The sequence below is a fragment of the Cheilinus undulatus genome, linkage group 14 (genome assembly GCF_018320785.1).
Source record: "Cheilinus undulatus linkage group 14, ASM1832078v1, whole genome shotgun sequence".
Classification (NCBI taxonomy): Eukaryota; Metazoa; Chordata; class Actinopteri; order Labriformes; family Labridae; genus Cheilinus; species Cheilinus undulatus.
In genome coordinates this window covers 47,848,727-47,872,452 of record NC_054878.1, presented here as the reverse complement: position 1 = coordinate 47,872,452, position 23,726 = coordinate 47,848,727, and the positions used below count along the sequence as shown (strand labels likewise).

The following is a 23,726-nucleotide window of genomic DNA, read 5'->3' as shown; positions in this document are numbered from 1 at the left end:
AGGAACCTAAATGTACCAGCACATCCACGTTCTGCTCAGAAATATATAGTTACGCTTATTTTAGGGCATCTACATCCAACCAGTCCAGATAAAAATTCATCTTTAATGATAAATGAAATCATCCATAGAAAGACACAGAGGTTTCATTTAGACCAGTGGTTCTCAACGTTGGGGTCGGGACCCCCATGGGGGTCGAAAGACACTGAGAAGGGGGTCACAAGATGCCCTAAAAGAACTAAGAATATTTTTCAAATTACAGGGTTGGCACTTTACACCAATTTAGCTAAATTTTAACCTGTTTTTATAACTTTTTCCCACCAATTTTAACTCATTTTTTCCCATTTTAAACCCTTTCCAACACTTTTATCTGCCTGTTTTACCACTTCTAAACCAAGAATTGCCACTTCACACCTACCGTTACCTCCGCCAAGGAGGTTATGTGATTGGGTCAGTTTGTTCGTTTGTTAGCAACATAACTCAAAAAGTTGTGGACGGATTTTCAGGAAATTTCCAGGAAATGTCAGAAATGGCATAAGGAAGAACTGATTAGATTTTGGGAGTGATGCGGATCACCGTCTGGATTCCGGAATTTTTTAAAGGATTCTGTACTATTGGGAGATAGGGCTTGTGGTGGAGCTTTGTGCTGTTACCACTTTACACCAGGAGATGGCAGACATGAGTAACTTCAATCCCAGCAGTATTTTTGGGTGTGTTTCTATTCAAAGTTTTGGAGTTTATAGAGTTTGAAAGACGCACGCCCGATCGAGGAGAGGAGTCGGAGCGTAACAGAGAGAAAGACAGAATTGTAGCGAGAATACTCACAATGCTGGGAGGAATAGAGGAATATTCACCCTCTGACATGACTTCCAGTTGTCCAGTGAGACCATGGGTGAGACTGTCAGTGCATCTGTTGGCACCAGCAGGCAATGCTTCCGCCATGACATGACAATGCTTGCCTCACTGTGTTTCCACCCCACCAGGGAGGGAGTAATCGGCGAATGCCGTGGTGGGAGTACATGGGGACGGATCCAGAAATTTTTTAAAGGATTCCTCACTATTAGGAAATAGGGCTAATGGCGGAGGTCTGTACTCTGAGTGCTTTTCTGGTTGCCTCTGTTGACCCATTATCGTCTCTTTTAACCACGTTTTTTTCCATCTTTAACATCCATTTCAACCACATTTCACTATCTGATATGCTTATTTTTGTCAGTTTAACCCATTTCTCCCATTTTTGCCCATTTTTCTGTCTTAGTTAACCCTTTTTGCCAGTTTATATCAATTTTCATCCCATTTCACCAAACCAGTTTTTGCTAATTTAAAGTCATTTCAGCCACTTTGTAATTCCCCATACACTAACTGTGCCTGGTTTAGCCACTTGAAACTGTTTTTGCCACTATTTCCTTTGTTTTTGCCAATTTTATCAAATTTTTGCTACCACTAACCATTTACTGCTACTTTTAAAATACAATTTCATCACCTTTTTCACCATTTTTGCCATTATTAAACTATTTTAGCCATTTTTTAACCATTTTATTTCTGTTTTTAACAAAAGGGATTTGAACCCATTTTTAAGAAGGCCATCTACCACACAAATGAATAAAAAATAGACTTGCTTCTTTGGTAAGAGTGGTTATTTTTCAGGTTAAAGCTCTCCCCTTTATCCCCCTGATGGACGGCCATGTCTGCTCAAGACTCTAGATTGTTCATGGCTGTGTTCAACCACCTTCAGGTACAGTGGGGGTCCCCAGTCTCTTGCACCTTTATTTTTGGGCTGAAACGGTTGAGATCCCCTGATCTAGAGCCAGTTATTTAACTTCACTGCGAGTCACAGTCAGTCTGCTTCTTTCATAATAAAAGTCTCCAAACAAAATAACACTGAGGGACTTTTATTTTGAATACTTCGTTGGAAATAAGAGGATTATCACTGACTACAGTATTTACAGTTGGTTATTTGACCACTCTGTGAGTCACAGCCTTCTTTCGTCACCATTTTAAGGTTGAAAACTAGTATTTTGGTTCTTTAAAACTTGCTATTAAAACATGTTTTCTTGTTGACCTGCAGTCCCAGAAAACTGTTAAACAGAAAATCTTTCTGCTTTTTAGAGTCTAATTAATTTTAATGGGGAAAAAAGAACCAGAGTTTGTCACTGACCCTGTCTTGTAAGTTTATCTCAGAGGATTTTAACCAGAAAGACTCCAGTGATCAACTAATTAAAGGAAAATAAACTTGTGTATTTGTTTGCTTTACATTAAACGGGCATTTCCAGATATTTCTACATAAAAAGAGAGAGATATAGTCATTATAAAGCTGTAATAATTAGTGAACTCTGCATGATGATGACTCTAAACCACCTGAAGCAATGTCTGACATTTAATTTACTGACATTTAGTCGATGCACTGAATGTCTTCTCTTGTGTTGGAGGAGCTGGATCCAGAGCCTCTCTGCTGTATTTGATCAGATCTACATGTACAAACAGAAGCTAAAGTTGGTTTGCTCAGTCAAACTCCACGTACCGGCTCCTCCATTTTGGGCTGGGGGGTTGGGATTCGCCTCCCACCATGAACACTGAACCCTTTTGGTCTAATCCTGCGTCCAGACCGGCCCAGAGCAGGACAGAGACGTAGGAAACAGTAGCAGTGCTAAGCAGACACCCAGAGGTTAATACTGCAGAGCTGCACTCACCCTTTAATCTTAATTGGCTTCTTGACAGCACAGAGAGCTGCAGGAAGAGGAGACTTAATCATTTAGGAGTGAAATAAAGGCGTGTTAATCAACAGAAACACGCCTTCAGGTGCTGACCTGCACCGTGCTCTCCATGTGCTCCTGGTGCTCCTGGTCACGTTCGTTGTCCCGTGGTTACACGCTCGCTGACTAATCTGCCAAGCCTCATTCAGGATGGATCGTCGCCCAGGTGTTTGTGTAAACAACAGATTTAGTAGTTAGTGCAGGTATGCCGTGTGTGTGTGTGTGTGAGAGAGAGAGAGAGAGAGTGCAGAGAAAGTCTGTGGAACAGCTTACTGGGCGATTTTAGGAGCCGTATGCGGCGTGTTTGTCAGTGCATGTTCATGTGTGAAGCTACAGACAAGCTAACAGTAGCCTGCAATGGAAGATAATTAGAGCTGCATCAGCTGTAAACATTCAGGCTGATACCGATGTTTCTCTCATCACTGACAGAAAATTGTCTGCACCATTTAAAAAAAAATCTTTTGGTTAAAGGTCACTTAAAAGGGATTTTTGTTTTGTTTGTTTTTTTTTCTGGCTGGAAAATGATTTGAACAATAAACCAGATAATTACAGTTTCACTGGGATGGGATGTTTGAAGCCCCTCTGCAATGAGGACTGGATTCTGAGATTAAAGTCAGGATTCTGAGATTAAAGTCAGAACTCTGAGATTAAAGTCAGAACTCTGAGATTAAAGTCAGAACTCTGAGATTAAAGTCAGAACTCTGAGATTAAAGTCAGAATTCTGAGATTAAAGTCAGAATTCTGAGATTAAAGTCAGAATTCTGAGATTAAAGTCAGAATTCTGAGATTAAAGTCAGAATCCTGAGATTAAAGTCAGAATTCTGAGATTAAAGTCAGAATTCTGAGAGTAAAGTCAGAATCCTGAGATTAAAGTCAGAATTCTGAGATTAAAGTCAGAATTCTGAGATTAAAGTCAGAATTCTGAGATTAAAGTCAGAATTCTGAGATTAAAGTCAGGACTCTGAGATTAAAGTCAGAATTCTGAGATTAAAGTCAGGACTCTGAGATTAAAGTCAGAATTCTGAGATTAAAGTCAGAATTCTGAGATTAAAGTCAGAATTCTGAGATTAAAGTCAGGACTCTGAGATTAAAGTCAGAATTCTGAGATTAAAGTCAGAATTCTGAGATTAAAGTCAGAACTCTGAGATTAAAGTCAGAACTCTGAGATTAAAGTCAGAATTCTGAGATTAAAGTCAGGACTCTGAGATTAAAGTCAGAATTCTGAGATTAAAGTCAGAATTCTGAGATTAAAGTCAGAACTCTGAGATTAAAGTCAGAATTCTGAGATTAAAGTCAGAATTCTGAGATTAAAGTCAGAACTCTGAGATTAAAGTCAGAATTCTGAGATTAAAGTCAGGACTCTGAGATTAAAGTCAGAATTCTGAGATTAAAGTCAGAACTCTGAGATTAAAGTCAGAACTCTGAGATTAAAGTCAGAACTCTGAGATTAAAGTCAGAATTCTGAGATTAAAGTCAGAACTCTGAGATTAAAGTCAGAATTCTGAGATTAAAGTCAGGACTCTGAGATTAAAGTCAGAACTCTGAGATTAAAGTCAGAATTCTGAGATTAAAGTCAGAACTCTGAGATTAAAGTCAGAACTCTGAGATTAAAGTCAGAATTCTGAGATTAAAGTCAGGACTCTGAGATTATAGTCAGGACTCTGAGATTAAAGTCAGGACTCTGAGATTATAGTCAGGACTCTGAGATTATAGTCAGGACTCTGAGATTATAGTCAGGACTCTGAGATTATAGTCAGGACTCTGAGATTATAGACAGGACTCTGAGATTAAAGTCAGGACTCTGAGATTATAGTCAGGACTCTGAGATTATAGTCAGGACTCTGAGATTATAGTCAGGACTCTGAGATTATAGTCAGGACTCTGAGATTAAAGTCAGGACTCTGAGATTAAAGTCAGAACTCTGAGATTAAAGTCAGAACTCTGAGATTAAAGTCAGAATTCTGAGATTAAAGTCAGAACTCTGAGATTAAAGTCAGAATTCTGAGATTAAAGTCAGGACTCTGAGATTAAAGTCAGAATTCTGAGATTAAAGTCAGAATTCTGAGATTAAAGTCAGAACTCTGAGATTAAAGTCAGAACTCTGAGATTAAAGTCAGAATTCTGAGATTAAAGTCAGAATTCTGAGATTAAAGTCAGAACTCTGAGATTAAAGTCAGAACTCTGAGATTAAAGTCAGAATTCTGAGATTAAAGTCAGGACTCTGAGATTATAGTCAGGACTCTGAGATTATAGTCAGGACTCTGAGATTAAAGTCAGGACTCTGAGATTATAGTCAGGACTCTGAGATTAAAGTCAGGACTCTGAGATTAAAGTCAGGACTCTGAGATTAAAGTCAGGATTCTGAAAATAAAATGAGGATTCTGAGAACAAAGTCAGGATTCTGGGATTTAGTCGGGATTCTAAGTTTGGATCAGGATTCTGAGATTGAAGTAAAAAATTCTGAGATTTAAACCAGGAGTCTGAGATTTAAGTCAGGATTCTGGGATTTAGTCAGGATTCTAAGGTTGGGTCAGGATTCTGAGATTAAAGTCAGGATTCTGAGATTAATTAAAAGATTTTGAGATTAAACTCAGGACTCTGATATTAAAGACAAAATTTTGAGATCCAAGTCAAGATTCTGAGATAAAAGTCAGAATTCTGAGATTAAAGTTAGGATTCTGAGATTACAGTCAGAACTCTGAGATTGAAGTCAAAATCCTGAGATAAAAGCCAGGAGTCTGAGATTACAGTCAGAACTCTGAGAACAAAGTCAGGATTCTGAGATAAAAGCCAGGAGTCTGAGATTAAAGTCAGTAGCACATATCATATTCTGTAGAAAAAGACCAATGTTGCTGCTTTTGTAAACCTGACATTAGGGAAAAGACACATCTGCATTGATTAATCCATAGTGTTCATTTTTCCAGTGTTTTGATTTTAACTGGTGACTGAATTTGAGGACTTTTATTGACTAAACTGGGTTAACATTTTTGCCCAAAGACTCAGAGCAAATCTAAAATATCTGTTACTGACTGCACTGTTACCTCCACAGGAGAAACTATCTGGTGTACCTCTTTGAGTAAAATCAGCTGCTCTTGTTGTTTTTCGCTGCTGCTGCTTCCTGTTTGATGATTGAGGTTATATTTGATATCATCTTTCTGAATCTCCTCGACACAAAGACGTGTGGATTTGTCCCTCTGCTTTCAGGATGCAGCCTCGCCTCACTGCATGTGCAGAGTTGCTGCAGCTGCATTTTCCTTTCACACCTGCTTCATTTGTCTTTTTTATAGATACAAAGACAGCTACTTCCTCCCCGGCTTGGCCAGTTAAGACAAAATATTGGATTGGACACCACCCGAGAATACCAGAAAAGGTGAGAGGGCTCTCGTAGCCTAGAGCGAGGTTGTTCTGCTTTAATCCCTCATGTGCAATCATGTATTACTGCTGGAGATCATGCACACTCAGCAAAGCTTCAGCGTATAAATTAGAGCTGAATAGAGTTATCAGAAGATGCAGAGACGAGCCCGCGGTTTGTTTGCAGCTTTAATCTCAAACACCTGTGCACACAATCATCGTCCTGTGATGATTTTATTCAGACAAATCGCAGAGCGCTAATCCTCCCCGCCAGACTGGAACTAAATGAGTTTAGAGCTGTCGTGTGTTTGCACGGACACAGAGCTGAACGGTGATTAATTGAAGATCCCAGAGGATGCAGCAGGAGGAATGTCAGCCCTGAATTCTGCAGGATTTGTCCCGGGTCCATGTCTCCCCTGAGGGTGATTAGTCCACTCCTGTGAGAGTCACTTTTGGGTCATAAAAAGGAGAATCGGGCTGTCTCATCGACCTCTGCTGCAGAAAAAAAGACGCGTCCTCCTTTTCTTTCAGAGATATTTAAAGAAGCCGGACCTGCTAAAAGCAGGACGTGTTAAATTACAACTGAAATGTTGAACAGTTTGAGGGGAAATCTGCAGCTACAACCACATATTTTCCAATAATTACCCCAGAACTACTCTGTGATTTGGCATTAATTATAGGAATTTGGATAACATCTATTTACAGCAATTAATTCCTCTGAATTACTATCTTAAATGCAAATGAATGCTTTAATAATTCAGCCAGCTAGTAATGTAGAAAATGTGCTAAATTTCCACAGCCAAGTGCATAAATCTTCATTCACAGAGAGCCTAATAAATGAAAGATGATAGATATGTGCTGGGGTTAATTATAACCCCTTTCCAAGAGGATTCAGGTATTTTTAAAATTGGGCCTTTTAAACTTACTTTGGGGTCTAATCACACGTGGTTTCTGATTGCTTCTGTTTGCAGCTGCAGACACACAGTTTTGTAATTCTTAGAGTTTGTCTAACTGTAAATAAATCCGAAACGGCGATACCGTATATAAAGCTGCATTTTAAAAAACAAAATATCATTTAAAGAAGTCACTTTTTTCTGATATTTTTGATCTACTTCAAAAATTAAACTTTCATATAATCTAAATCTATCTCATACAAAGTGAAATATTTTAAGACTTTATTTTTTAAATCTTTAAGATTACAGCTTAAACCTCACAAAACCAATAGCCACTACTTAAAAATATTTAAATTAGGCCTGTTAAGTGTTAATGATCAAAAAGCTTAATGCGTTAGAAAAATATCAACGCAGTTTAATCATATGACTACGTTTGACCACAACTTCCTCCTGTAGTCCTCCTGCACGGATGTTTACGTGTCAGGGGTGAAAACGTTAAAGGCAGGTCAAACGCAGCCAGGGGCGATGAGTGACGAGACAGCTAATGTTGCTAATGTTAGCAAAGATGCTAACAACAACACGGGATCAAGCAAAAATGGCTAATGTTGCTAATGTTAGCAAAGATGCTAAAAACAATACAGTATCAAGCAAAAATGGCTAATGTTGCTAATGTTAGCAAAGATGCTTACAACAACGCAGGATCAAGCCATGATAGCTAATGTTGCTAATGTTAGCAAAGATGCTTACAACAACACAGGATCAAGCCATGATAGCTAATGTTGCTAATGTTAGCAAAGATGCTAACAACAACACGGGATCAAGCCATGATAGCTAATGTTGCTAATGTTAGCAAAGATGCTAACAACAACACGGGATCAAGCCATGATAGCTAATGTTGCTAATGTTAGCAAAGATGCTAACAACAACACGGGATCAAGCCATGATAGCTAATGTTGCTAATGTTAGCAAAGATGCTAACAACAGCATGGAATCAAGCAAAAATGGCTAATGTTGCTAATGTTAGCAAAGATGCTAAAAACAATACAGTATCAAGCAATAATGGCTAATGTTGCTAATGTTAGCAAAGATGCTTACAACAACACAGGATCAAGCCATGATAGCTAATGTTGCTAATGTTAGCAAAGATGCTAACAACAACACGGGATCAAGCCATGATAGCTAATGTTGCTAATGTTAGCAAAGATGCTAACAACAACACGGGATCAAGCCATGATAGCTAATGTTGCTAATGTTAGCAAAGATGCTAACAACAGCATGGAATCAAGCAAAAATGGCTAATGTTGCTAATGTTAGCAAAGATGCTAAAAACAATACAGTATCAAGCAATAATGGCTAATGTTGCTAATGTTAGCAAAGACACTTACAACAGCATGAGATCAAGCCATGATAGCTAATGTTGCTAATGTTAGCAAAGATGCTTACAACAACACAGGATCAAGCCATGATAGCTAATGTTGCTAATGTTAGCAAAGATGCTAACAACAACACGGGATCAAGCCATGATAGCTAATGTTGCTAATGTTAGCAAAGATGCTAACAACAACACGGGATCAAGCCATGATAGCTAATGTTGCTAATGTTAGCAAAGATGCTAACAACAACACGGGATCAAGCCATGGTAGCTAATGTTGCTAATGTTAGCAAAGATGCTAACAACAACACGGGATCAAGCCATGGTAGCTAATGTTGCTAATGTTAGCAAAGACACTAACAACAGCATGAGATCAAGCCATGATAGCTAATGTTGCTAATGTTAGCAAAGATGCTTACAACAACACAGGATCAAGCCATGATAGCTAATGTTGCTAATGTTAGCAAAGATGCTAACAACAACACGGGATCAAGCCATGATAGCTAATGTTGCTAATGTTAGCAAAGATGCTAACAACAACACGGGATCAAGCCATGATAGCTAATGTTGCTAATGTTAGCAAAGATGCTAACAACAACACGGGATCAAGCCATGATAGCTAATGTTGCTAATGTTAGCAAAGATGCTAACAACAACACGGGATCAAGCCATGGTAGCTAATGTTGCTAATGTTAGCAAAGATGCTAACAACAAGCCATGATCAGGTTTCAAGATTAATCACAAGCATTAACGTGTTAATGTGAAAAGCTCCATGTTTAATACATTCTAATATTTTGAGATGCTCCCATAAAATTGTTGGAACAGCCCTTTAATTTCCCCCTTCCCCCCGCAGACCCGATGAAACAGAACTCCACAGCAGGGACTGAAGACTCCTGGAGGCGTGGCGGTTTACCAATCAGACTGACGCTGAGCTGCAGAGACTTCAGGACGAAGCGTGCTCCTCTAAACCCTCTCCCAGCTGTGAGCTTCTTCTCTCCCCACTGGGAAACAGACGTTTAGGACACTTTGAAACCCGTCGGACCACCGCCGTCTGCAGCGTGACGACAAAGAGGAGCTCAGCAGACGACTGCAGCATCGATCAGGTGGAAATGATCGACCGTGGACTGATTCTGTTGGTCTGCTGGCTCTGTTTGTGTTTGTGTTAAAGTAGATTAATTATCATTAAAACAGGAACTCATGAGGAGGAAGAACCAAATATGGGAACGAAGGAAAATCACACTAGATGAATGTCCTTTCTTTAGTTTAGGTTTGTTTACGCTGAAAGAAGCCCACATCCTTTTATAAGATCAAACATTCCTTACCTGCTGAACACCTGGAACTCATTTATACTAAAGGATTTCTTTCTAGTAGTTTTAGAAGTGATAAATAATAAGACAGGAACCAGCCTCTTTCCCCATCTGCCCCCATAAACCAGATATTGTTCAGTGGATCTGCTGAGTTTGGGTCTGGAGAGCTTTTCTGTCTCTGACTGTTCAGTTTGAAGGTTTTTAAAGGTGCAACAAGGTGAAAATATTCAGAATTTTTCTGAAGAAAAAAAGCTGTTTCCCTTTCTCTCTTTTACTGTGTCCCAAAGTCAGGAATTTCTTTTTGCATCCTTGCAGACTGTGTTGCTTATAAAAAAGGCTGTTTCACACCTAACCCGTCTGCTTTGGTCTAAAAAGTCCATTTGTCAGGTTCATTGGTGCCAAGGTGAGAGCACTTAATCTGTCCAGTCTGAGGTCAGTGTGGTTCAAGTCAGGTATGGGAGCATATGCCCGTTCATCTCTCCGGGGATCCTCCCAGCTGACCCTGAGGTCTGGTCCAACTCACCAAGTCCTGGGTGCCCAGCAGGTGGTGAGCTGGATCAGGCTCTGGAATTTACACCAGGTACCAGTAAAAGTGCAGCTGACTCCTCCCAGCCCCTCTTTCCTGAGCATGTCAGCAGTAAACACACGGCCTCACCAATGACACCCAAAAATGAAGGGAACGTCCAGGGCCCACATGAGGGTAGTAAGACCAGGAGGACCAGGGACCCAAAGACCATTGTGTAATTGCTCTGACACCTTGAATGCCACACCAGCAGAGTGGTTCCTTTTCATTTTCTCCATAGTGGATTTTATATTTAAATGTCGTTCCCATCCAAGGTAGCCTTACCACCAGATATGGGAGTGGGGGGACGGCAGATCTCTGGGTCTAACTAAAATCCTGACACCATGTTTCAAATACTTCATCAGATGTCTACTGGTTAAAAAACAAAAACATGTGCCGCCTTGTAGCGCCACATTATGTAATAATGCCACATTATGTAAGCCACTAAGCGGTTAGGGTTAGGGCAAGGTAGCAGGGTATACCCTGGAGCCCACCTTAAGTCCTAGGGTTGAGGTTAGGTGTTTAGTCTAGAGCCCTGAAGGGGGGTAAGGTTTAGGCATAAGTCACTAAGCGGTTAGAGTTAGGGCATACCTTGGAGCCCACACTAAGTCCTATGGTTAGGGTTATTACATAATGCGGCATTATTACATAATGTGGCACTACAGGCCTTATCATCTCAGGGTTTAGAATGTATGTATTCCTGGCAAACCATACTACAATACCCATAACCCTGTGATACTACAGTAGACATTTCCCCTGATGGGGATTTTTTTTTTCTTTTACAAATACTTTCATGTATGTTTTCCAAAGTGGACGTATTTGTCTTGAATGGTAATGGTAGCTTGTTAATCAGAGACCCCACCAATCAGAGATGTAGCTTTGACACTCAGGGATTGTGGGTATTGTAGTATTTTTGGCTGAGAATGCAAATAAACTAATGTTTGGTTTGGTTTTTAAAGGTTATATCTGGTGAGCTTCTTTGTTCGACAGGAGCATTCTCAGATAATTTGTGGTCAGTCCAACTCTGAAATTTCTGATGGTGTGGCTAATAATCCACGATGGAGAAAATGAGTAGGATTTTCCTACTGTTGAGCTCTATACCAACACCATGATCAAAAAGAAATATAAAAGGAGGTCTGTTTGGTGTGAAGTTAAAAAAAACTATCATTAGCAATGATTTTTGAGAATTGCAATGGATTATGGGATGAAATTCCTTCACCCTCTGAGTCAAATATGTACTCTGCTAGGACCATGGCCTTTTTTCCAGTTTTATATGCCGTTTTATCTTAAAATCAAACATTTTTTGTTGTAGCTGCTGTTTGGTTGGTTCCTGGATTAAAATATGAGGATTTAGTGAAATGCAAACAATGTATTTGCATGTATTGAATGTAAAAATGTATTTCCAGAACTGCTGAAAAAGTGGACGTTACTTTTGAGCTCTACTGGAATGTGATTGGAGCAGCGACTGCACTACTAGTCTTTATTTTCTGAACTTTGACTGGACCAATCAGAGTTTTCTTGCATATTTTGCTTCCACTTGTGCGTCCCCACGTGAACACAGACAGTACCTGAGGTAATTCTGCAACAATGAGGCGAATCAGACCAAAGCAAACGTTCTGTAGGTGTGAAAACACTCAAACAAGCCTGTAGCATTGCTAGCTGTATTTATCTGGTGCTTTGAGCTCAATGCTCATGTGAAGCAGGTGTTATGTTTACTATGTTTCCTTCCTTAAGCACGCAAAACGTCCATCATTATAAAGAAAAGCACAGGCTGATGGGAATTAAATCAACAAGGCATTGGACAAATTTGACCCAATAATAGAAAAGCAATCAGCATTTTAACGGGTGTAAATTAATTATGAATCTTGCAGAGAGAAACATGACTTTTTGTACCAAATGTTAGGACTGTTGAACCATTTCAGCTCACATGTCAAACTCTCGGTGGTGCTAGGGGAAACTCGGGGGATTTTCAGTCTTTAGGGTTCATCCTGCAGGGACCATGAACGTCTGTGCAAAACTGCACAGCTTCAGGAGTCAGATATTTCTGTCTGAAGCTAAGGGAGAGAAGGCGGAGGTGATCGAATGTGTTGTCCACTTTCTTTGTGATATTTCCTTCCTTTTACCACCTAAGATCCACGAGTCCAACTTTTTTTAAGTTTCTACTTCAACCATGTCTCCTCTGTAGCGTTTTGTGTCTGAACAGGTTGAAAAAGTGTCGGTATTTCCCTTCTTTCTGTTTTTTTTTGGTTGGTTTTGTTCGTAGAAGAGTTCTCACCATCACCTTTTCTTGCACAGCTCATGTAAATAGACCATGATTGTGAACATTTATCTGTGTTTACACTTTGTTTTGAAATGCATTTATACCACCAACCATCACAGTTAGCATCTCTGAGTAGAGAGATGAAAACTATGATGCCATGACTTCATTCTGTCAATAACCTGCTTTGTTTTAGTGTTGCTAGCTTAGATAACAACTGTTTTCAAGAACTAATAAACCTGTCTCTAACCACCCTGGTTCATGGATTGAATCATAAAACCACAAATCTATCAGGCATGACAGCGACCCTCTGGTTTAAGAAGAGTTCTGCACACAGATGACAAAGTCACCAGATCATGGATCCGCTGTAGGAAGCGGGCCAGGTGGTTGGAAGAGGGACTCTGTGAAGAAACATGCGTGCTGCAAAGAACACATTTAGACCACATTCTACCTAAATAACATGTTTGATAAACTGTCAGCTCCCTGATGAGATGGACCCCTTTCCTACCAGACCAGTTCCCAAGGCTGGTTTGAACCAGAGCTTCTTCTAGCACCAGCTGTTTGTTTTTCCAGAGGCAAAGACCCCGGGTCAGAAAAACTGCTTCCAGCATGGTGTCAAGTCCTTTCTGTTCCAAGAGGTAGAACTTGTTTATGCTGAGGCTGCATGAAGATTCAGGGGCCTGCAGGGGGCCTACATGCTTAGATCAGGGGGGTGCAGGGGCCTACATGCTTAGATCAGGAGGGTGCAGGGGCCTACATGCTTAGATCAGGAGGGTGCAGGGGCCTACATGCTTACATCAGGGGGGTGCAGGGGTCTACATGTTTATATTAGAGGCCTATGTGCTCATATCTGAAGCCTGCTGGGGCCTATATGCCTAACAGAGGCTCATGTTCCAGGCTTCTGTGCCTAGCTGACACCAGGGGGCGCTCTATCATATTGGGAGGTTATATTGATTATGTCGGGATCCTCCAGGCTAATATTGGGGGCCTATATGCCTATGTTAGGAGTTTGCACACTTATGTTAAGGACCCATTTGCCTACATTATGGGCCAGCCAGGGCCCACATGCTTACATTAGAGGCATGCAGGGGCCAACTGCAAACCGGCTCCAGCTCTAGCTGATCTGTGCCAGTTTATTTCCCATGTCAGTGTGTCCCACTGTCTTTAAAACCTGGAGCTTAAATTCAGGCTGTTTTTAATAACCTTTTCTTCCTTTAGCTAGCCCGTCTTTTGCAGGTTTGTGTGACCGTGAGGTGAAATAAGGAGCGGAGAGGTGAGTGAAACATGGAATGCTTTTATTCATCTGTTAGAGAGATCAGCGTTAGAAAAACGACAGAGTGGACAAAGGCAGTGCTTCCCGAGGAATGATTGTAATGTGTGGAGAGAAACAGACCGCAGCGGGTGCAGGATGGTTCTTTAACATCAGAGAAAGTATTTCCAAGTTTAAACCAACGACAGCAGAGAGTGTGGCACCTTTAGAGTCGGCATTAACAGACAGGAGAACGGCTCAGTTACCCTCTGTCTGACGCAGATTTATTCTCTTATTAATGTCAAAGCTTTACTAAATCACTGCAGACACATTTCTTGGCACTGAGAGCCATTTTGTCACATTTAATGAGCTTTAAAATCAAAAATAAGCATCCTAAAGGCCTGACCAGACGATACCATGTTCACCGGATTTTGTCGTCACTGCCCATTGTTGAACATGAAGCCCAAATATGAATCATGACGTGTGAAATAATCTCATAAAGGCTGTACATTTTGCAGCAGGAACATTTCTGCTGCAATGCTTCAGTGTTAACTTTGGTGTACGTACGCTGCTTCTCCTCCTCGTCCTTCTGCGCAACTCCTGCCCAGCTCTGAGTCTGTTCTCCTGCATGTTAATGCCACTTATACAGATGACCCACTGCTTTCTGAGAAGACAAACCCTCATTCTTTCAGACAATCCAAGTTTCTGTTGTGCAGAGATTTAAAGAGAGAAAGCTCGGGAACAAACTTGGCATCAGGTGAACAGAGCAGGTTGAGCAGATTGTCTTCAGGCCTGTTCGTTTTTTTTATCTCTTAGCTTTGATTTATTGCTTCTCCTGAAAATCTCTCATGCACGAGCCACAAGTAGAAACTGTTCTTTGAAAAAGTAAACGCTCACATTCCAGTTTGAAATTGCCGCTGGCTGCATAAACGTAAAAATATTCAGTGTTGCATGGATGGCCCAGATCAACAAAGAGTACCAGTGCATCGTGTAAGTGATGAAGGAAAACGTCTGATCTGGCATGAGTTTAACTTTTCTTTAGCATGATTTATATTTAAATATTTAGGATAATCAATGAAGCCGTCCTGGGAATCACTGCATTGGCAAATTAAGCTTCCTTGTGTCGGATATAAATGTTGAAAAGATGGAATGAAGGAGTGTTTTTTGCAGCGCTGATCTGTTCTCAAACAGCCCACGAGGAGTTGCATAATAATTTCACATTTTCTGCTTCATAAACATAAAAATAAGAATCACTGAGCTGGATTACCGCTCTGGCCACAAAACCCCAAACAAGGGTTCGAAGTTTGGTCTCAACGTTTTTGGACCGTTCTCATTAGCTTTAATCACACACGAAGAGGAGAAAAGAGGAATCACTACATGAACCAATCAACGAGGTCTGGAGTTACATTCGGCTGGAAAGACAGAAGGAAAAATAAAACAGGAAGTATTAGCGAGGATTTAGCGTGACGCTCGTGCAGCTCACTGTGACGGCTCCAGTTTCCTGAACATGAAGACGATGTAAACAGCAGGTTTATCGTCGGAGAGGGGTCACCAGCTAGCGACACACCAGTGAAACTTCAGTGTCAGAATCAGGAATGCATAATTACACAGGAATTAAGTTTTCATGTCTGGGGAGGCAGCTTTGAGAAAAAAAACAAAGAAAAAGTGGCGATCAAACCCTGTTAAAGTAGTGTTAAGGCCTCAGAGTTAAACTTGCAGAAAAGTTAGAGAGGAAAACTCCTGGAAAACAACCGGATCTGATAATTTAGTGATTTTTCTGCATAGGGTTCAACGCAAAACTCCCCCGACCTCACCCCCACAAAAAACCAAAGCCAGCAAGAAGGAAACGAAATGAAACAAAAGGGAGAGAAACCGCTGAACGCCTGTCAGAACCTGGAGCCGTACGCTCACACGCCATCTTCTTTAGGTAGCTGGTGCGTTTGTCCCTTTGTTTGCAGCGCGGGGCCCCGGGCCCCGTCACTTGAACATGCTCTGCAGCATGGCCGTGGCATAGGTGGGCCTCGCCTGCCGGCTCTCGATGGCGCTGCGGAGGTACTGGATCCCGCCGCAGCGCTCCCAGATCTCCTCGAACTGCCGAGGGAGGATCTCAGCGCCGCGTTTCCTGGACAGGCCTGTCTCCTCCAGACTCAGCTCACACATCTCCATGTCGTCCTTCCCTGGAGGACACAAACATCACGAAAGTGTGAAAATCAGATGTTTATTTGACCATCAGCTCATCTTTAAAATTATTCCCCTGAATATCAACCCCTCCTCTTTCTGTCCATTTCAGCACCAAATAACAATGGAAAACATGCTACACCAAACACACCTTTCAAACAATATGAGCATCTAAAAACTGGGTTGTGTTTTATATACTGGTGCGACCTACAAACCCCTTTTCCAAAAAAGTTGGGACATTGTGTAAAATGTGGCTAAAAGCAGAACATATTGAAATCTTGATCTACTTTAACCGAACTGAATACAGCTCAAAGACTAGATAGCGAACGCTCAAGCTGATCAACTTGTTTCTCTTCTGGACATATATACAGTTTGAATAAAAATTTAACATCAAGATTTAAAATATCCTTGATAAGTCATAAAAAATTTGAAAAATTAAAGAATAAAATCAAAATTCAGGGATGTTTTCATTTCATATTTCAAATTTTGCATTTCACAATTAAGACTTAAACTTACCATTTTCACATTTTATTTCATATCTTAACGTTTTCAATTCATTATATTGACTTTTTAATGTCATATTTTGACATTTTGGATCCATAATCTTAAATTTTAAGTCATATTTTTGCCTTTTTGTATAATTACTTCAAATGTTATTTCACATTTTGACCTTCCAACTCTACATTTGACTTTTAATCTCATATTTTTACCTTTTAGAAACAAGATTTATAATTTGAATTGTATTTTGACCATTTAAACTCATGATTTTGACATTCTATTGCATATACTGTCTTTTTAAAAACATAATTTAACTTTTAATTATGTGTTTTGACCTTTTGAACTAATAAATTCAACTTTGTAATTTCAGATTTTGAGCTTTTAACCCCCCATCTTAAATTTTAAGTCATATTTTTACCTTTTTGTATAATTATTTCAAATGTTATCTCACGTTTTGACCTTCCAACTCCTAACTTTGACTTTTAATCTCACATTTCTACCTTTAAGACTCAAAATTTATAATTTGAAATTGTATTTTGAGCTTTTAAACTCATGATTTTGACCTACTTTTTCAAAACATAATTTGACTTTTAATCATGTGTTTTGAACTGATAAATTCTACTTTGTAATTTCAGATTTTGAGCTTTTAACACCCCGATGAGGCAGTTTATGGCTTCTGTTCACACTAGCAACAGCGAACAATGCCTGGGCGCACTTGCGTATTTACTCGGTCTGAAACAGCAGGTGGCGGTATGCACGTAGCTGGTTACAACCCTGCCAAGGAGGAGGAAGAAGAAGCTGCCATGGCAACCACTGGGGTCAGCGAAGATTGCTTTTTGTTTTGACCCGGCAAAAAGTCCATCCTGCAGCCATGGATGATTAAAATCACTTTTAAGATGCCAGCAACTTCGCTCTTCATCTCTGCACACCTATGTGCATCTCAGAGGATTAAATGGGCTTGCGCTGCGCAGATAAAGTGGTTTTTAAGGTGACAGGAGACTTTTATTGCCTTTGCACCTCCTCTCACTGACTCCAACTTGTGTTCATCCGTAAGGTGAGTCACAACGGACCGTTTATTGACTGATTCTGATGATTTTCGCCCTTTATTGAGGGAAAATGTGAACAAACTGCCGCGCTGTGGTAGGAAGTTTAGTTTTTACGATGATGTCATAAAGCTGATACGAGGCTCTGTCCCATATCCAAACGCGGTTACATTCACATCTCATCCGAACCGTGCCAGAGTCCACTTGAATTGTGCCCGAGACCACCTCCCCAAGTGGGCCTGGGTCCGGTGCCCGGGCGCGTTTCGTTTGCATTCACACTACCCAAATGAACCGGACTTTGGGCTCAAGTGCACTCGGATCCGGGACCGGGGCCCCTAGTGTGAAAGCCACCTTAAATTCAGAATCCGGCCCCTGCTGAGAGCTTGACACCCCTGATATAAATCTTAGCAGCGCTAGCACCACCAGCCTTCAATCCTTGTGCTAAGATGCTATCAGTGCTATTAGATCCCTCTTGTTTACACCAGGTTAAAGAGCTTCACAGCAGCATGGCAGTAGCCATTAGCCATAGCCGCAGAGGTTACTAGAGGTAGGTGGTTGTGTTAGAGTGTTTTGACAGAGCATTTGACTGGGATTGAAGGACTGAACGGATGAAAATGATTAAAAATTAAGTTAGCAGAACAGTAACTCTGATGCAGATTACCAAAGGACCGGGCATTCAACAGTTCAGCACACATCACCTTTAAAAACACAAACTTTTCCATGCTCACTGGCTATGCTGTGTTGAGCTGGTATGATGGATGATGATGGTACACAATGCTAGGATAGTGATCATTAGTTGCACACCACTTTTCACCATGCGTTCTGTTATGTATAGGACTCTCTAACAACGTGAAGATTCAGTTTGATTTCTGAGTACTCTAGCTTCCTCCCACAGTCCAAAAACACACTCATTAGGCTGACTGGTGACACTAAATTGCCCGTAGGTGTGAGTGTGAGCATGACTGGTTGTTTGTGTCTCCCTGACAGCCCTATGACTGACTGGAAACCAGTCCAGGATGTAGTCTGCCTCTCACAGTGACAGCTGGGATCTGCTCTGGCCTCCCACAGTATGGATAATGGACAGATGGATGCAACAGGCCGCTCGTACTTTAGATTTAACGCAGCTCTTTTAGTGAAGTAACTTTTTACTCAGGAAAGGCCTTTTCTTTTTTGTTTTTTAGACTTAAGCTTCAGGCACCGACACCTCACACCACTCCTGCATAAATCAGCGCCCCAGTTTGGCCTCCTAAATTCAAGTTAAATATGATATAAAATACTAGATTGCACTCTTTTTAGGTTGCTTCATCTGAATGTATTTTCTGGTGTATAAACAGAAACAGCAGACATCCTAAATGATCTGAACCCCTTAAAAAAAGATGATTTATATGCAGCTGGTATAACAGACTCCATCTGCAGCTGTGGAGGCAGTAAAAGCTGCAGCAGCATGTTAACACTGTGTTATATGAGGCACTTATTCACAAAAACACTCTGCTGTCTGCTCCAGAATACTGTTCCTACATCACGCACACTCTTTCTAATTGATGATCACTGACTTTAAATCACATGTAGAGCAGAGACACTGCTTTGTAAACCCAGAAGCTCCTTTGACCCACAGACGACCTTTAATTCTCACACTCAGAGAAAGTTTCAAACGCTCCTGTAGGGGGCGAGACGCTTTAAATCATGAACTTTCACATATGCTACGGCAGATGGGTAAACAAAAACATCTTTTTAAATCTTTTTATATCTGTGTTTTGGTTCAGTCTGTGATTTTACAGCCTGCTGGAAACTTTTTGTCTAAATACGTGGTTTCACTTTTATGGCTGAAGCAGAGACCTGGTAATATTTAATAAATAAATGTTGATAACAAGTCCACAAAATACTCCTGATACTTTCCAGTCAGTGAAGAAACAGCCAGAACATTACAAAGCTGATAGACCAGGGGTGGGCAACTGGTGGCCCTGGTATTTGTTCATCTGAAAGAAATTCCAAATTTCTTTGGTTGTTACTGTTTCTGCACAAATATTATGAAGCATTAATAAATGCATAAAAAAACACTAGAAATGTAAGTGATATATACTTCAATGTTGTTTGCATTCAGAGTGTGCAGTTCTTTGTTTAATGCATTAAATGAAGCATTAACATTTGCATTTTTTTGTGTGATGTTCAGTTTTCTACAGACTGTACTAACGATCACAGGGACTTTTAAATGACATAAGATAGAGCAAACAGGAAGTGTCACTACTGACAGTTCAAAATAATCAATGAATAAAACCTAGAAATAAACATCCACCATTTCTCGCTTTTTTTTCCCTGTTAAACCAAACTAGAACTGAACCGAGATATGAATGGTACCATGACCTTTGTGAACTGTTACACCCCTAATAAACCAGGCTAGCACAGCGCTGCTTTGTTTCTGGTTCTAGTGTGCAGTTAAGAAGGTTGTAAAAAGGTAGGAGGTACAGAAATAAAAGAGGAGGCAGTGTTGTAAAAAGGAGGGACAGTGAAGGACATGAAGCCTCCATCGATCCTCTGACACTGACACGCGCTGTGGAAATCAGGTGTGACACTTCAACAAACTGTCAGCGTGTTGACGTTGCGACACTTCAGCAGCTTCCTCCTCATCAGAACGCATCGTCAGAGCGATCACCGGGAACAACCCGAGGCTTTTATATTTTTAGGAGCCTGCTCCAATCGTCCGATATGAACCATCAAGCACGGTTTGTGGAAGTTTCCCCTGAGGATGCTTTCTCTGATCGACTCATTAGAATATGAAAAAGATAAATGACTACCATTGTATGTGAAAAAGGAGAAAAAAGGGTTATTTTATTCAGAGTTTCTGCAACAACCCCCGCTTCAAAACGCATAAATAATTCTTCCAGTGACGTGAAACGAAAGCACAACAGTTGTCCTTTGTGGATGACAGAAAACTCCCGTCAGGAGCCGGTTCACATTCATTGTTGATTGTTGTTAAAGTGAAAGGAGAAGAGCCATAAAAGCTCTGTTTGCCTTAAAGCCTCTGAGTGGGCGGGCTGATGCTCCTGTTTGAGTGACAGATCAGACAGAAGGAGATTATCATGTTGAAGGGTTTTTCTGTTTTAAAATCATAAAGAGCACTGTAACTTATAATGGGCTCAAACATGCATTTCAACCAGAGTTAGACTTTTCTAAAGCTGAAAGGCTGCTGTCATCGATGCTGGTTTGATGAAAATGGACGGTATTTTCATCATAATTTTATTTTATTCAGATACGGCTAGAGTTGAGCTTGGTTTTATTCAGCTGGAAGAGCAGATGCCCATACAAAGCCTATAAAAAGTTTGGATGTTTTTGTTATTGATTTTATAAATCAATCATGGTTGTGGAAACAGATTTCAAAAAGGTAATATCTGATATCTGATATAATATCCTATATCCAGGGTCATCAAGTCCATCTGCACAAGGGCCAGATTTAGTCTCAACAGAAACTCTGGGGGCCGGATTTTCAAATACACAAAAATTAAATCAACATTTTGGTCTGATTGAAATATTATTGCAGTAGTGTTTGTATTTTCCTTTAAACTACAGGACATTTTTAGTCATTACCAGTGAGATCTATCCCTATTATCTAGAATGCAGCAGGCCTGACAACAGGATTGGCTGGACCCCCGAAAATCACAGCGAATGGGCCCTCCCTAATTGTCATTTAGCACCAATATTAAACCATTTTGACACTATTAACCCCTTTTTGATACTTTTGGCCTCTTTTAAACCATGTTTCCTGCATGTTTTATCCCCTTTGTCTCACTCTTTTATCCATTTTTGCCACTTTTCTTCTATTTTTGCCACTTTTTATCCCCCTTTTATTTAATTTTTTCAACAATTTTTGCAACTTGAAAACCATTTTTCCCACTTTTAACCCATTGTTGATACTTTTTGCCCCTTTTTTGCCTTGTCCAATTTTTTAAAAGATTTTAACCCCCTTAAACCACTTTTTCTGCATGTTTTATCCCCTTTGTGACACTCTTTTATCCATTTTTGCCACATTTCTCCAGTTTTTGCCACTTTATAACCCCTTTTCTTGACTTTCTTGCACTATTTTTTGTCATTTTTTTCTGCCAATTTTTGCAACACTTCTGCCAACCTTAACCTTTTTTTAAATACCGACTAATTATGACAGTAAATTTCTGTAAAAACAGATCAAATGGTTAGTCATTCTAAAACTATTTTAATGTTAATTGGGATGGATTTAACAGCTGCAGATATTTAAAGGAAAAGGATACTCTTAAAATCTTCTTTTCCTCCTTTTCTGAATTGAATGATCTTTCGGGGGCCAGACAGGAAGCTTGGGGGGCCTGATGTGGCCCCTGGGCCGCCAGTTAATGATCAGTGTCCTATATCTAGCAACATTCATTTTCCCCTCTATCTTTACAAGCCTTCCAGGGATGCTAAGAAGCATCCCCACATGATGCTGCCACCACTGTGCTCCACAGTGGGGATGGTGTGTTTGTGGTGATGTCAGTGTTATCAGTGATGTCAGCTGAGTATTTCCTTCTGTTATCAAGCTGGATCTTGCATCTTACTATTTGCAGATTTGCAGACAGAATAGAAAGCCCCGCCTCCCTGCAGTACTGACCTGCCACCAGCAGGATGGGGTGTTTATCCGGGTGCAGCTCCATCTGCCGTGCGATCCAGGGCCCGTCGAAGTGAGCGTACCACCATCCCTTCTTCTTGTTCTGCGGGTCTTTGTACTGGTCACCTGGTCTGATGAACGGGATGCGGAAGTAGCGCTGCTGCCGGTTCATGGCTACCTCGTACTGCCGGGCCGGGATAGGCGGAGCCGGGTTCTGCTGGGCTGTTGATTGGATGAGGAAAAAGTTAGTAATCTTCCAAAGATGGAGCACAACCGATCAGGAGTCAGGGGCCATGTTTACATGCAGGCTTTAATGAGGAAGTTTCTCCATCAGCCTTGTTCTTGTCTATCATCCTGTGTATTAACGTATATAAGAGAACAGAGATGACACACGCAGCATGATCAGACACCGGCTGCTGAAATGTTCTTTTATCCAGATTCAGACAGTGCAGCTCTGACCTTATGAAGGGGAAAAAACAATCTTTGCACCAGGTTTGTCCTTATGTTTCAGGTTTCTGCTTCATTGGCTTAGCTTAAAGGACTTAATAATAATGATGATAAAACATATAGACTGACGAATTACTTAAACAGTGGCCAGTGCCGTCTCGAACAAACGCTGATGCAGTTTGCAGCAATAAAACAAAATTCAGCTCCTTCCTGCACAGTTGTGTGGAGGTGTCGACATGTTTCCATAGAGTTTAACTGCTATGAAAGAATACCGAAATGAGATCTTGTTTCTCTGTAGCGCTGCTTTGAACATCCATCACTTCCACTGCACTCACTAGATGTGAATCTGAAAACATAGGGATAGGGCTAAATTGGGGAGGATTGAGCGCGGAGTTTATGCAGTGTTGTGACTAGAACTTCTTGCCTTGCTCCTAATTCATGCAGATTATTTCACACAATGTCAAACCCTGCCCTAAAAGAGGGCATATCCTAGGCCTAGATAGGATAATATAAGGTTTTCCTAGCATGCAGAGCTGAAACACTGACCTTTTAAAGCATGTGTAATCAAGTCCTTCTGCACAAGGGCCAGATTTAGTCTCAACAGAAACTCTGAGGGCTGGATTTTCAAATACACAAAAATTAAATCAACATTTTGGTCTGATTGAAATATTATTGCAGTAGTATTTGTGTTTTCCTTTAAACTACAGGACATTTGTAGTCATTACCAGTGAGATCTATCCCTATTATCTAGAATGCAGCAGGCCTGACAACAGGATTGGCCGGACCCCTGAAAATCCCAGAGAATGGACCCTCCCTTATTGTCATTTAGCACCAATATTAACCCATTTTGACACTTTTAACCCCTTTTTGATACTTTTTGCCTCTTTAACCCAATTACTGCATGATTTTAACCCCTTTTAAACCACGTTTCCTGCATGTTTTATCTCCTTTGTGCCACTCTTTTATCCATTTTTGCCGTTTTTCTTCTATTTTTGCCACTTTTTAACCCCTTTTATTTAATTTTTTTTTCAACAATTTTTGCAACTTGAAAACCATTTTCCCACTTTTAACCCATTGTTGATACTTTCTGCCCCTTTTTGCCTCGTCCAATTTTTGAAAGATTTTAACCCCCTTAAACCACTTTTTCTGCATGTTTCATCCCCTTAGCTACTCTATTATCCACTTTTTTCCACATTTCTCCAATTTTTCCACT

At 40.5% G+C, this 23,726-nt stretch overlaps 1 protein-coding gene across 1 annotated transcript in view; it reads right to left on the bottom strand.

The window, feature by feature from the left end:
* Positions 1–13,767: 13,767 nt before the first annotated feature.
* myo6a (myosin VIa) overlaps positions 13,768–23,726 on the bottom strand; it is a 232,260-nt gene continuing 222,301 nt past the window's right edge. The window contains exons 34-35 of the mRNA XM_041805103.1: positions 22,070–22,288; positions 13,768–15,915 (exon numbers count right to left, since the gene is read on the bottom strand). Coding sequence (XP_041661037.1) covers positions 15,716–15,915; positions 22,070–22,288 — 419 coding nt within the window. The 3' untranslated portion in view covers positions 13,768–15,715. The remainder of the gene's footprint in view (positions 15,916–22,069; positions 22,289–23,726) is intronic.